The sequence below is a fragment of the Salpingoeca rosetta genome (genome assembly GCF_000188695.1).
Source record: "Salpingoeca rosetta unplaced genomic scaffold supercont1.2, whole genome shotgun sequence".
Lineage (NCBI taxonomy): Eukaryota > Choanoflagellata > Craspedida > Salpingoecidae > Salpingoeca > Salpingoeca rosetta.
In genome coordinates, this window is record NW_004754932.1 from 2069249 (window position 1) to 2081748 (window position 12500).

Below are 12500 nucleotides of genomic sequence, written 5' to 3' on the forward strand. Positions count from 1 at the left end.
ACCACCACCACACACACACACACACACACCACCACCACACACCACACACCCACACACACACCCACACACACACACACACACACACAGAGGCACACACACACAACACACACACACACACAGGCACACACACACAGGCACACAAGTTGGCGAATAAGATACAAACAGGCAGAAGTGGGTGGCATGTGGAGCGAAAAGCAAGTGTCAAGTACCTTCGTGCTCCGTGTCGGGCTTTGACCTGCGTAAGATTGAAGAACAATACATGGCGCGAGGATGAGCAAGCCGGTGCTTGGCGCGTTTTCGGGGACATACACGCGAGAAGTCCCAGTCACACAAGTCCTACTCCACTAGGCAAAAAGCAACCGCGCACAGACATACAAGACATGCAGCAGGCAGTGCTGAATTGGAACGTACAGATCCTCGCTCTCCTGCCATAAGAGCTTGCCAGTGTCTGCATCCCTCAGGTTCATGGAGATGCTGCAATTGGCGTGGCAAGATAGGGGACATGTCAGGACGGTTATCGCATCATGGGTGAGATGGATGACACGGCAAAACTGCGAACCACGAGTGAGAGAGCAGAACAGGGGTTGGTGTGCCACGACAGAACAGGGGTTGGTGTGCCACGACAGAACAAGGACATCAAGTTTGGAAACCATAGGTGCTCAAAGCGACAAGATACAACAGCAACAAGAAGAGCCAAGGAAGCGCCAGTCAAGGCAAGTCAGTGCGTGCGCATCTTTGTTGGCAACCAGACGCATGCAACATTGCTGATGTGACAGCTGATGTTGGCTCTCTTACAGTTTGAAGCCTTCGGAAATCGCCGACATGGTTGTTGCACTTTCTCTCTGAGACTAGGGACGGCCAATGCACTGCAGTGGAGACGCGTGTGATGTTTGCACTCGTCTGCCTGATTCGACGCAAGGATGTGGTGGGGAGGGGTGCGAGGATGTGTGTGGTCGCAACTGATGGGTGGCTGGCTGGGAAGTCGGTTGTCGTCGGTGAGGCAGATTCGAAAATGTCAATACGACACCATAAAGAGGGGTGGTGTGTGGTGAGAGAGAGAGAGAGAGAGAGAGAGAGAGAGAGAGAGTGTGTGTGTGTGTGTGTGTGTGTGTGTTGTGCTTCCTCACTTGTTGCGACTCATGTCATATCACACGCTTGTTGCTGTCTCGCTCGCTTCATCATCAGTCAGTCCACTGCCATGACGGTGTAAAGTGTGTGTACAAGAAGAGGAGAAGATAAGAACAGCAAGTCTCTATGTGCATCAAAGGGAGTGTAACACGAGCAAAGGTGGTATGAAACAACAGCTAATCAGTCCTCCATCGTGTCATGTCACATCACAACATTCACGTTTCTTCTTCGCCCTTATCCTTCTGCGCACCATCACCATCATCACCATCAATGTCATCATCATCAGCGTCAACGTCAACGACACCCTGTTGACGGGTGCTGCTTTGTAGCTGCTGCTGCTGCTGCTGTTGTTGTTGTTGTTGGCTGAGGAGGGCACGTAGCCGCGCTACCTCCTGCTTCGCCTGCTGGTGCTCGTATTTGAGGGTCTCAATTTCTTCGAAGAACTCCGGGTCAAACGCAGACAGCTCCGCCCTCAGCTCGCGGTTCTCCTCCTCCAGTTCCTCCAGCCGCGTCTCTGCTTGCGCTGGCAGGGCAGCCCTGTGCATGAAATCGTGCAAAAGTATACGTGTGTGAGTGAGTGAGTGAGAAAGAAAGAAAACCCCTTGAGTTGTGTGATGCAGGCTCGTGCCTTGTGCTTGTGCACATGATGTAGTGCGGCCCTTGCAAGTGGCATTGGCATGGCCTGTGCATGGGCTGGCAGCACGAGCACGAGACGTGTTACAGCAATCAGTACCTGGACTGCAGCCGCTCTTCATTCGCTGCCATGCGTTCAAGCGACGCCTGCAGCTGTCGAAGCAACAACACGGAAGCGTACACGAGCGTGTGAACGACAGATGAAGATAATTGAGTGGATGGGAGAAGGATGGAGAAACGAGCTCAAACGCACCAACACACACACACACACGGCGTTGCAAACACACATATACACCCTCGTACATGACATCAGCACGACTGCAAATGAACTGCTGATTATCAATCAACCTTGTCGATGCGCTGCTGTTTCTGTTGGATCTCCGCTTCCAACATCTCTTGGTTTCTAAGCGTGAAGAGGGTATGTGCACGTGCGCGCGTCGGTGTGTGCAAAATCTGCGTGAGCGTACATGTGTATTCAAACACGGCGCAACATTGACAGCCGTCGTACACATGAACATACACCCACTCCCACATACGCTCTTTCGCACACACGCACACACGCCCAACCTGTGGCAGTCGTTGAGCTCCTGCTGCAGACGCTCGCGTGTCTTGTCTGCTTCATGTGCACGCTCATTCGCCTGGCACAATTACGCACGTGGTTGTGGCACGACAGTGTTTCAGGTACACGCATGCACGCAAGCGCACGTGAATAATTACGAGAGCGTGAGGAGGTGTCGCATCAACGCCTATCATAAACAGCAGCCACCAACCAACCAACCAACCAATATCTTGCACACACACACACGCACGCACGCACATACACACACACGCACGCACATACACACCCTCTCCATCTCCATCTCCATCTCTCTCTCGCCACATGTGCATGCGTGTCGGTTGCACCTTCTCACGCTCTGTTCTGAGCTGGCGGTTCAGTTTTCGAACGCGCTGCAGCTCCGATGCCTCCACAGCCGTTCTCCCGCCCTTTCCACCACCACCACCAGCACCACCACCAGACTGCTGCTGTTGCTGCTGTTGCTCACGCAGGGATGCAAGCTCTGCCTTGAGCGCCGACACGTCCGTCTGAATGGCACCGGCAATGTGAAGAGCGTTGCGTGAGCGTGCGCTAGATCAATGCTTCAGCGATGCACACGTAACACAAGTGACACACAAGCACACACAGACACGCACGCACAGACACGCACACGCACCCCCCCCCCACACACACACATCCGCGCACACACGCACAAAACACCCACCGCTTGCGCTTGTTCAAGTTGCAGCTGAAGCTGCAGGTTTTCTGCCTTCAGGTCAAGGACTTGCTTCTCCAGCGTGCCCTTCTGCCAGGAAGGACACGTGTGCAGAAGCAGCGACGATGGCAAGGACTCATCATGAACACTCTCGCAGCAACCACCTCCACTTTGAAATATGAATGATATCCAAGCAAAGAAACACGCAACTGAGCAATTAACCGAGGAGCAAACCGCGCAAGCAACCATCCAACTCAACAAGCAACCAAGCCAAGGCTGCACTGCACGCACCTTGCCGTCTGTGGCGAGGTCGTCATGTTTCCCGCTTGTGGACGTTTTATCCGCAAGTTTGGCCTCCAAATCCCGGACAATCGCTTGTAGCTCCATCACGCGCACGTTCGCGTCGACTTCGAGTTCGCGGCGGAGTTGCGTCTTCTCCTCCTGTAACCGCTCGACGCGCGCCCGCAACGTGGCGTGGTCTGCACACCCCACGGCGGTGGTGGCGGTAGTGGCGGTGAGGATCCGCGTGCATGACACTGGAAAGTAGAAGCAACCTGCAGGGTACAACCTGCACAAGCTTACATGCACACACACACACACATGCATCGGGTGCTTACCCTCGCTCGCGGCCTCCAGCGCTTTTGTTTTCCGCTGCAACGCGTTCCGCTCCCGCTTCAAGCGCTCAATTGTCGCCTTCAAATTCGCCACCTTGAGTTTGGGGGGGGGGGGGGCGTGACACGTGTTATGTTACATGGATTGTGTTATTGCGTCATTTTGGCAGCAAGAATGCGGCCGTGTGGTGCGAGCCATCGTACTTCCACGCAGTTCATGATTGGCTCTCCTGCATCATGTTTGGTTTGTGCGCTGCGCACTCACCTGGCTGTTGGCCGCTTGCAACTCCTCTTCCTTCGTCGCAAGTTTGCTCTTCAAGTTCTCCATCCTGCAGCGCAAACAACAGCAGCAGCCAACAACGACAAACACACGCACACGGTGATATAAATGGCAATGAAACAGCTTGCTTGCTTGAAAATCCCCCAATGTTGTTGATGGCTTGCGTGTCATCGTGATATGGCAGATGCGCATGAAGCAGCAAACGGAGGGGAAACAAACTGAAGGCGGTGGTTCTCACCGTTTCTGAAGTTTCTTGTCTGCTTCCCACTTCACCGATGAAGGTTCCTGTTGACATGTGCAGAGACAACAGCGCGATTTCAGCAAAACGCGGAAGCGAAGACTGAAGCACATTAGGGTGAAACCACGCACACACACACGCACACACACACACACACACACACAGACACAGACACACAGATACACACACACACGGTACACGCATGCCGGACCTGGAGGTCACGCGAGACGTGCGGTTTTCTTGAATCATCGCGGGCCGATGTGGGCGCTACACACAGACACAGACAGACACACGCACACAGACAGACACACGCATCACGTGAATGTCATGGATGTGGAAGTGAGTGCAGGTGCAAATATTGGCGATTGGTGAGAGGAGTGGCGAATCGTATGGAGTTCTCACCTTTGGCCACCGTCTGCGCACGCGTTTCTCTCGCTTGCTCGCGAACAGATTTGAGCTGCTGCTCCAGCGCCTACACAGGCACACACACACACACACACGTACACACATACACAACATATGCACGAGAAGTGAGCAAGTCAGGGCGTGCTGTCATTAACATGGCACCATCCGCATGTCTTCCTTCACGTGTGCCTGCAAGCATCGTACCTGACACCGTTTCCTTGATGCCTCGAGCTCGCCTTTCGTTCTCTGCAGACACCAGCATGGGGACGCGTTATGTTGAAGGGTCTTGTGACACACACACACACATCCATACACATACACACACATACAACACAAACATGCACACGCAAACACACGCATACAACACAAACATGTTCACGCAAACACACGCATACAACACAAACATGTGCACACACACACACATGCACACACACATGCACACACACATGCACGCGTATGCACGACACAAGCTCAGTCACACCAAGCACAAAGCACGGTAACGACAAAATCGAACAAACCCGTCACCTTGAGATCGCGTTCGAATTTGGCGGACAGCGCAACTGCACCCGAGCTCTCCTTCCGGTGCGTTTCAAGTTGAGATTGCAGATCCTGTGGCCGTGCATGCAGGAAAGCCCGCACAAAGGCAACGGCGGTGTGAAGGCGTGGACTGTACTGCCACGATCGTGACGTGCGACAACGCACGCATATCAACAAGAAGTGCATGCACGTACTGTTTTCGGACGCAAGGTGTTGAAGGGGCAAACACATTCGCTTGCGCGCTTACACATTCACACACACACACACATAAAATCACACATCGACAAGCAGGCAGAAAACGCCTCTCCCCTCACTCAATGCCTGCCTATCCCCCACCTCTGCCTGGGTCTTGAATGTGGAGGCATTTGCCTCGGCCTTGGCTGCGCGCGACTTGAGTGTCGCCAGCTCTTCCTTCAGCTCGTCTCGCTCCTGCTCCAGTGCTCGCGCTTTCTCCATAAACGGAACTTTGAGTGCTGGCAAGATGAACCACGCAAGCAGCAGCAAAATGACACGTGTTTGTTTGTTTGTTTGTTTGTTTGTTTGTTTGTTTGTTTGTTTGTTTGTTTGTTTGTTTGTTTGTTTGTTGTTGTTGTTGTTGTTGTTGTGTGTGTGTGTGTGTGAGTGTGAGTGAGGAGCACACATGTGTATAAATGTACGCGGGTATGAATGCACGCATGTTCACATGCCAACACTAATATGCACAGCACAAAAACGTGCAGTGCTACAGACACGACACGACGACGGCGCGTGCACGGGTGCGAGTCCACCACCCACTCACCGTCAGTCAGGGCTGCCTCATCGCCTCCGGGCTTCTTCACCTCAACCAGCACATATTGCAGCTGCGCACATGTGCACATGTGCAAGCGCACCCATGTGAGCACGTGCATGTGAGGCTGTGCGCAATCACCAGCCCAGCAAAGCAGGGACACCACTGTAGCAGGTCACCACCACTGCCATCACCGGTCATTGCCACCATCAGCCCGCGCAACAAGAGCACACACAAGCACAGGTCAAGGCCACAGTACACCGTGTCACTCACGCGTTTGACTTCGGCTGTCTTGCGGGCGAGCCGTTTTCGGAGCGTTTCCATCGTCACCTGAGCAGTGGAAGGCAACAAACAAACAGCACAGCGCCATTGCACGCGGGAACGTCAGCAGTCAAATCTGCCGAAGACGAGGGGTGACGATGACGTAGAAGGAGCGTGCCGAAATGTGTTGCAACGCAAGGCTCACCGGCTGTGTGCACTTCCAGAGCAATAACATCCACCTCGTTCAAACACCACGACCACCACGACCACCACGACCATGTTGAGTCACCACCTTGGGTGATCCTGGCTGCGAGAGGGCATCGATGTACTTCTGCGAGCGCTCGAGTGCCGATCGCATCACTGCCGCCTCTTCCTCGTGGCTCTGACGCAGGGACATGGCCTCCCGCTGCTGCGCACGCAACCCGTCCTCAGCCTGCATGCAGCACGCGCGTGTTGTTGTTGTTGTTGTTGTTGTTGTTGTTGTTGTTGTTGTTGTTGTTGTTGTTGTTGTTGTTGTTGTTGTTGTTGTTGTTGTTCAAGTTGTTGTTGTTGTTGTATGTGAGTGCGTTTCTTCAATCACAATCAATCCAGCGGCAAACTCACACGGTAATACAAACATGGACCACCACATGAGTGAAAAGCAATCAAGCACATATGGCACGCACCTCTTGTAGCTTCGCCTTTGTGGCGTTGAGTTGTTCCTCCAAAGCATCGCGTTCTTCAACAACTCCGCGGAATTCGGCCTCCAACTCCTGCAGGCTCCCAACAAGCTCACGCTGCAATCGTGTGTTGCGTGCGTGTGTACCTGTGAGTGCATGTCAGACACGACAGAACAGCTCCAGGCGCGAACACTGCAACAAGACGAACAATCGAACTAAATAACTAACAAAACAACAAACACGCAGCCATCACATGTCACCACATCACCACATCGACCTGCGTGTTGGCCACGCACCTTGATGGCAAGCAGATCCTTCTCCTTTGTCGCCAATCGCTCCTGTGCTCTGCGCGCGTCCTGTCGCAACAGTTCATTGTCCGTCTCAAGCCGCCGCACGTGTGCGCGCATCTCATCAACGACCTGCATTGCATCTCCTCCTCGCGCTGTCATTGCTGTTGGTCTTCGTGGCGGCGCTGCCGTGTTCGCCTGTGAATGGCGAAGATGACCAAGGGGGTTGTGGTGGTGGACGTGACGTGAACGTGACGTGATTTTGTGTGTGTGTGTGTGTGGGGGGGGGGGGACGCAGGGCGTGAGTTACTGTCCTGGTGGCAGCGCAAGCTCGTTGACATGAAAAGGCGAGCAAGGACAAAGGAAGGAAGCAAAAGGATAGATGGATGAATGGACGACAAGGCGCCAAGGCAGCAAACGAACGCATGACCGAGGGTGGTCGGTTACACGTTTGAACGTCTCACGTTTTGCAGCTGTAGACGGTGCTCCAGCTCCTTCTTCGTTTCTTCCCATTCTCGCTTCTCTGTTGGTTTGGTGGAGCCAAGATCAAGGATGGTGTAGACAAACAATTGTGGGTTGGAAGGCAGCCACACACACACACACACATACACACACAGACCATGCTTGGACATCACCTGCTTCATGGCGCTGGTGCTGCTCGTCAAGTTGTGCGTGTGCCTCATCGAGCGCTTTCTCGCGCGTGTCTAACATGTTTTGGAGGCTTGCAATGGTCTGCAGTACATCATGGAGAGTGTTCACATGGGTGAATCTGAAGAATACACACACACACATACACATACACTCCCACATACACACAACACACAAGCATACACACACTCCAAACAAGCGTGTGCGATGGTGCACAAACACGAAGCGCAATCCAATCCATTCAAAACGAGTGTCGACGGCAATAGCATGTGCGGCCGACCTGCTGGGAGACTTTGATGACGCGATCGAGCTGGTAGCGGAGAGATGCGTCCTCAAGCGCATCGCCACCGCCATCCCCGTTGTCGTCATCGTCAGCATCGTGTTGGTTCGCTCCTGCTGAAAAGTAACGGGCGTGAAAATGCATGCATCAGCGGACGGTTCATGAGATTGGGTTTTGTCGCTTCATGCACAGTAGCGAAACAAATCGAAGGGGCTTCGGTCATGTGCATCACACACACACACACACACACACACACACACACACACACACACACACACGCACACACGTGTCGACCACAGCTCTGACCTGTGTGGGGCGTTGTCTTTGCTGCGGCCTCGGCCCGCCGCGTGGCCGCATTCGCCTCCGCCAACTCAACAATCTGATCCTGATCGCAGTGGGGCAACGGAGGCATTGCGGGTGGTTTGGAGATGGTTGAAGGAAGGGTGAGGGAAGGGTGTCAACACAGATACGTGGAATACACTTGCAACGGCATACATAGAAAGACACAAAATAACACCAACACAAGCCAAGCACACAGCGCAGGTCGTAACGATAGCGCACCTGCACGCGGTGTTCGAGGCGTTTGGTTTCATCACGAAGATCACTCCTCTGCTGCAGCAGTCGCTTGATTGATTCGATGGCGTGCGAGAGCTGCTGTCCAATCGGCCACTCGCTCGCTGATGGCGTTGTACGGAGACAAGCGAAAGGAAATGAGAGACAGGTTGGCGGAGTGGCGTGTGTGCGTGGTAATGTAACGTGGTGTGAGCAAGTAAAGAAAGACTGCAGCTGCATGCTTGGTGAACAACACAGTCCGTATCGCGAAAGCGACCCATTGGTACCCCTCGCCATCATAGCGTCATCGCAATCATCACACCACGACCATCAACAACATGCCACACCTGGGAGGAAGTTCTCATCATCGCGGCGTCTCGCCTCCACCTGCACCGTTTGCTGCCGCATGCGGTGATCGAGCTCAGACAGCCACCTGCCACACATGCAGTTGTGTTGAGTGCAACAGCAGTGTGAATATATGTGTGTGTGCGCTTATGTGTGTGCATGTGTGTGCATGTGTGTGTTGGGCGCAAGATGGTGCTCAAACCCACTTTTCGAGCTGTTCCTCGCGCTTCAGCCAGGCCGTCTACAGTCAACGACAATGTGATGAGCATAAAAAATGGCACAGTTGCTGTGAGACACACCAATACATGCACGAACTACCAAAAAAAAAAAAAAACAACAACAACGCACACACACACACACACGCACACAAAGAACCACACGAAGAACAAACAACATAGGGCACCCCGTACCTCTCGCTGCTCGAAGGATTGCGTCATTTCGACAGCCTCAGCCTCCAGCTGCGCCTGCCGGTGACGGCTCGTCTCAGCAGCGCGGGACAAATGGTCCACTTCGCCCTCCAAGTCGTGCACGCGCCGTTGGAGCTGAAGAGTCTGCAACCGCGCGCGCGTGAGCCGCTGCTGCCACTCGTTTGCCTGCAGCGTCATTGCCTTTGTGTCGCCAAGCGCCGCCATTGTCTCCTGCAAGTGCTGCTGCTGAATGCGCAGTGCGTCCACGTGTGACTGCGCCTCTTCGCGCTGGCGCTTTGCCTCTGCAACCTCGTCCTCAAGCCGCCGCTTCGTCTCAAGCACATCTTGCAGCGCCTGTTGCGTGTGTGTGTGTGTGTGTGAACGTGTGAGTGAGTGTGTGGGTGTGTAAATGTGCACGTGCATGTCGTATGAACGTGTATATGGGTGTGTGTGTGTTTGTGAGAGGATGCGTGTTTGTACACGCATACATGCGTGAGTGTGTGTGTGCGTGTGTGCAGCGTTGAGATATGATGCGAGCACAGTGTGCGGTTGCAGAGCATGGCTTCACATCAAACAAGCCGCACACCGAGCGACAGACAGCGAGTGCGTGTTGGTTGGACCCACCTGCACAGCTTGCTCTTGCTGGTGCAGCGTGACAGCCCCAGCATATTGCGTGCGCAGCGCCGATAGAGACGCGTTGAGGTGGCTCAGCCGCTGCCGTGACACTGGTGCACACGCAAGCACACGTGCAAACGCATGGATGAGGGAATAAAGCCAAACACCACTTGACAGCGACGTGATTGTGTTGTTAGAGCTGTGCCAAGCACGCACGCATGTACACACATCCGCACGCGCAATCATCCCATCTTCCCTCACATTCACGCATGCACATCCCCACCCGTGCCACGACACCTTGTGACTGCTCAATGAGAGCCGTATGTTTCTGTTCCACGTCCACCTGCAGTTGCTTGATTTCCCGCTCCTGCGCCAGTGATTTTCGCTTCTCGGCATCCAAGCGGCGAACAGCATCTGCTTCGGCCATCTGTACACGCAAAGGAACATTGGAATGCGGTGGTGGTCACGACAACCATGGTTGTTGTTGTTGTTGTTGTTGTTGTTGTTGTTGTTGTTGTTGTTGTTGTTGTTGTGTGTATGCGGATACATGTTGCTTGTTTTGCATGTGTGTGTGCGTGATTTTGCATGTGTGTGTGCGTGATTTGCATGCGCGTGCGCGCGCGTTTGTTTGTGCATGCGTGTGCTGCGTCACCTGCGCTGCGAGGAGCTGGTGGCTCAGTCGTCCAATCTGCAATCGCTCGTCGTCTTCAACTTGAAGTTCAATCAATTGCGTCCGCAGAGCGTGCAGTTCCTGCCCAACACGTGTTTGCATTCGTGCAACTTAGCGTCAGCAACTGCAAATACAGTCAATTCGGCACAGAACCACACAGTTCACCGTTTCACCAGCTTATGATCACAACAGCCACAAACACGACAACTGCCACCAATTCACCAATAGTTCTAATCGTTCACCCACCTCGTCTTTGGTTTGTGCTAGGCGCCGCGCTGTGTCCGCCTGTGTCACTGCAATGTCTGCTGTGCGTTTTAAGACCGTAATCTGCGCCCGCGTTGCGTTGTGCGTGTTTGTGTTTGTTTGTTGGTTACATGTGTGTGTGCATGAAGAGTGAGAAGAGGAAGCGTAGAGCAGAGACAAGGAACAGGGGCACGCAAGTGTCTGCAGGTAAGACGCCGTCGGTGTGAGCAAGAGCAGCACGGCCTCCACAGTCAACAGCATTCGCACACGTGCACGCACCTCTGCCTCTGTCTTGTGTTTGTACTCCTTGAGCTGTTTGAGTTCCTCTCTGCATCGCGGCATGCGGCATGACACCAAAGTCGTGACATCATGCAATCATCAGCAAACACATGCACAGCGTCTATGGGTACAAACGTCACCACCACCAGGTCACACGGCAGCAGCACGCGCCCCGCACCTGAGTTTCGTTGCTTCGTCCAAGTGCATGCGCGATGCGATGGTCTGCAGAAGTTCCGCTTCCTTCTCCTGCGCACGTGAATGAGGGAGGGTGTTGAATGTAAATGTGTGTTCGAGGGAGTGATTTGAATGTGTGTATGGGTGCGTGAGTGTGTTGCGCATGTGTTGAGCAAGGATGCAGAGGTCATGCGAGTGCGGTCAGAACAACACCATCGTCACGACAATACCACTGTACCAACCTTGAGGGATAGGTTGTCGTTGATGACTTCCTGCAACTTTCCATCGAGCTGCTGACACCTCTCTTCCGTGGAGGCTGCACGCACATGCGCGCGCACACACACACACACATGCACATCGTCAGTCATACATACATGAGAACAAACTCCTATTGACAACAACAAAACGATTACCAGGAGTCTACACCGGCCGTGTGTGAGCCGCCCTTACCGAGCAAGTCTTCCGTCTGCTTCACTTTCAGCGCCAGCACCTCTGCCCGCTGTGGATGCGCGTGTACGCAGACACGTCAGGATTGCGGACACACGTGCGTGTGATGATCAGGCGAGCTCATGTCAGCGAAGCAATACAACAAGAACAAGAACAGCAACAAGAACAGCAACAACAACAACAACAACAACAACAACAACAACAACAACAACAACAACAACAACAACAACAACAACAAGAAGAAGAAGAAACAACAACAACAACAACAACAACAACAACAACAACAACAACAACAACAACAACAACAACAACAACAACAACAACAACAACAAGAAACAAGAAACAAGAAACAAGAACAAAAACAAGAACAACAACGAGCGCTTCGCGCACCTGGTGTTCCTGCTCGTTATTGATGCGCAGGCGATCGACCTCGTGCTGCAGCGAAGACGACTGCACAATATGTGGAGTGCGTGCGTGTATGTGCGTGTGAGTGAGTGAGTGAGTGTGTGCATAGGCGGCTTGGGTACATGCGATCAACATTGACAGTGATGCGACAGACCTCACGCTCACAATGTTCAAACCAATCCAACCTGCTGTGCAGTCGCTGGTGTTGTTGACTGTTGCGTGTTGGCGTTGTTGCACCTTGCTTGCAGCATCTCAACCTCTCGCTGATAGAGAGCGATGGAGTTCTGTCATTCGAGGGTGGCGGAGACAACAGCAGACGGGGAAGGTTGTTGACGAAAAGCAGAGTGGATACAGTGAGCGAAGGTTGGCAATTGGTTCAA

At 53.4% G+C, this 12500-nt stretch overlaps 1 protein-coding gene across 1 annotated transcript in view; it reads right to left on the reverse strand.

Moving 5' to 3' along the window:
- Positions 1-1165: 1165 nt before the first annotated feature.
- PTSG_11671 (uncharacterized protein) overlaps positions 1166-12500 on the reverse strand; it is an 18674-nt gene continuing 7339 nt past the window's right edge. The window contains exons 21-58 of the mRNA XM_004998427.1: positions 12306-12404; positions 12106-12165; positions 11719-11767; positions 11511-11584; positions 11273-11340; positions 11095-11143; positions 10819-10899; positions 10555-10653; positions 10200-10329; positions 9912-10012; positions 9291-9641; positions 9087-9121; positions 8883-8968; positions 8545-8660; positions 8290-8368; positions 7984-8096; positions 7691-7787; positions 7520-7578; positions 7065-7253; positions 6775-6885; positions 6402-6542; positions 6122-6178; positions 5861-5921; positions 5419-5555; positions 5071-5154; positions 4750-4791; positions 4543-4612; positions 4352-4407; positions 4141-4187; positions 3888-3951; positions 3629-3719; positions 3303-3490; positions 3021-3101; positions 2665-2844; positions 2329-2399; positions 2110-2164; positions 1862-1914; positions 1166-1665 (exon numbers count right to left, since the gene is read on the reverse strand). Of these exons, the coding sequence (XP_004998484.1) occupies positions 1344-1665; positions 1862-1914; positions 2110-2164; positions 2329-2399; positions 2665-2844; positions 3021-3101; positions 3303-3490; positions 3629-3719; positions 3888-3951; positions 4141-4187; positions 4352-4407; positions 4543-4612; positions 4750-4791; positions 5071-5154; positions 5419-5555; positions 5861-5921; positions 6122-6178; positions 6402-6542; positions 6775-6885; positions 7065-7253; positions 7520-7578; positions 7691-7787; positions 7984-8096; positions 8290-8368; positions 8545-8660; positions 8883-8968; positions 9087-9121; positions 9291-9641; positions 9912-10012; positions 10200-10329; positions 10555-10653; positions 10819-10899; positions 11095-11143; positions 11273-11340; positions 11511-11584; positions 11719-11767; positions 12106-12165; positions 12306-12404 (3846 nt within the window). The 3' untranslated portion in view covers positions 1166-1343. The remainder of the gene's footprint in view (positions 1666-1861; positions 1915-2109; positions 2165-2328; positions 2400-2664; positions 2845-3020; positions 3102-3302; positions 3491-3628; positions 3720-3887; positions 3952-4140; positions 4188-4351; positions 4408-4542; positions 4613-4749; positions 4792-5070; positions 5155-5418; positions 5556-5860; positions 5922-6121; positions 6179-6401; positions 6543-6774; positions 6886-7064; positions 7254-7519; positions 7579-7690; positions 7788-7983; positions 8097-8289; positions 8369-8544; positions 8661-8882; positions 8969-9086; positions 9122-9290; positions 9642-9911; positions 10013-10199; positions 10330-10554; positions 10654-10818; positions 10900-11094; positions 11144-11272; positions 11341-11510; positions 11585-11718; positions 11768-12105; positions 12166-12305; positions 12405-12500) is intronic.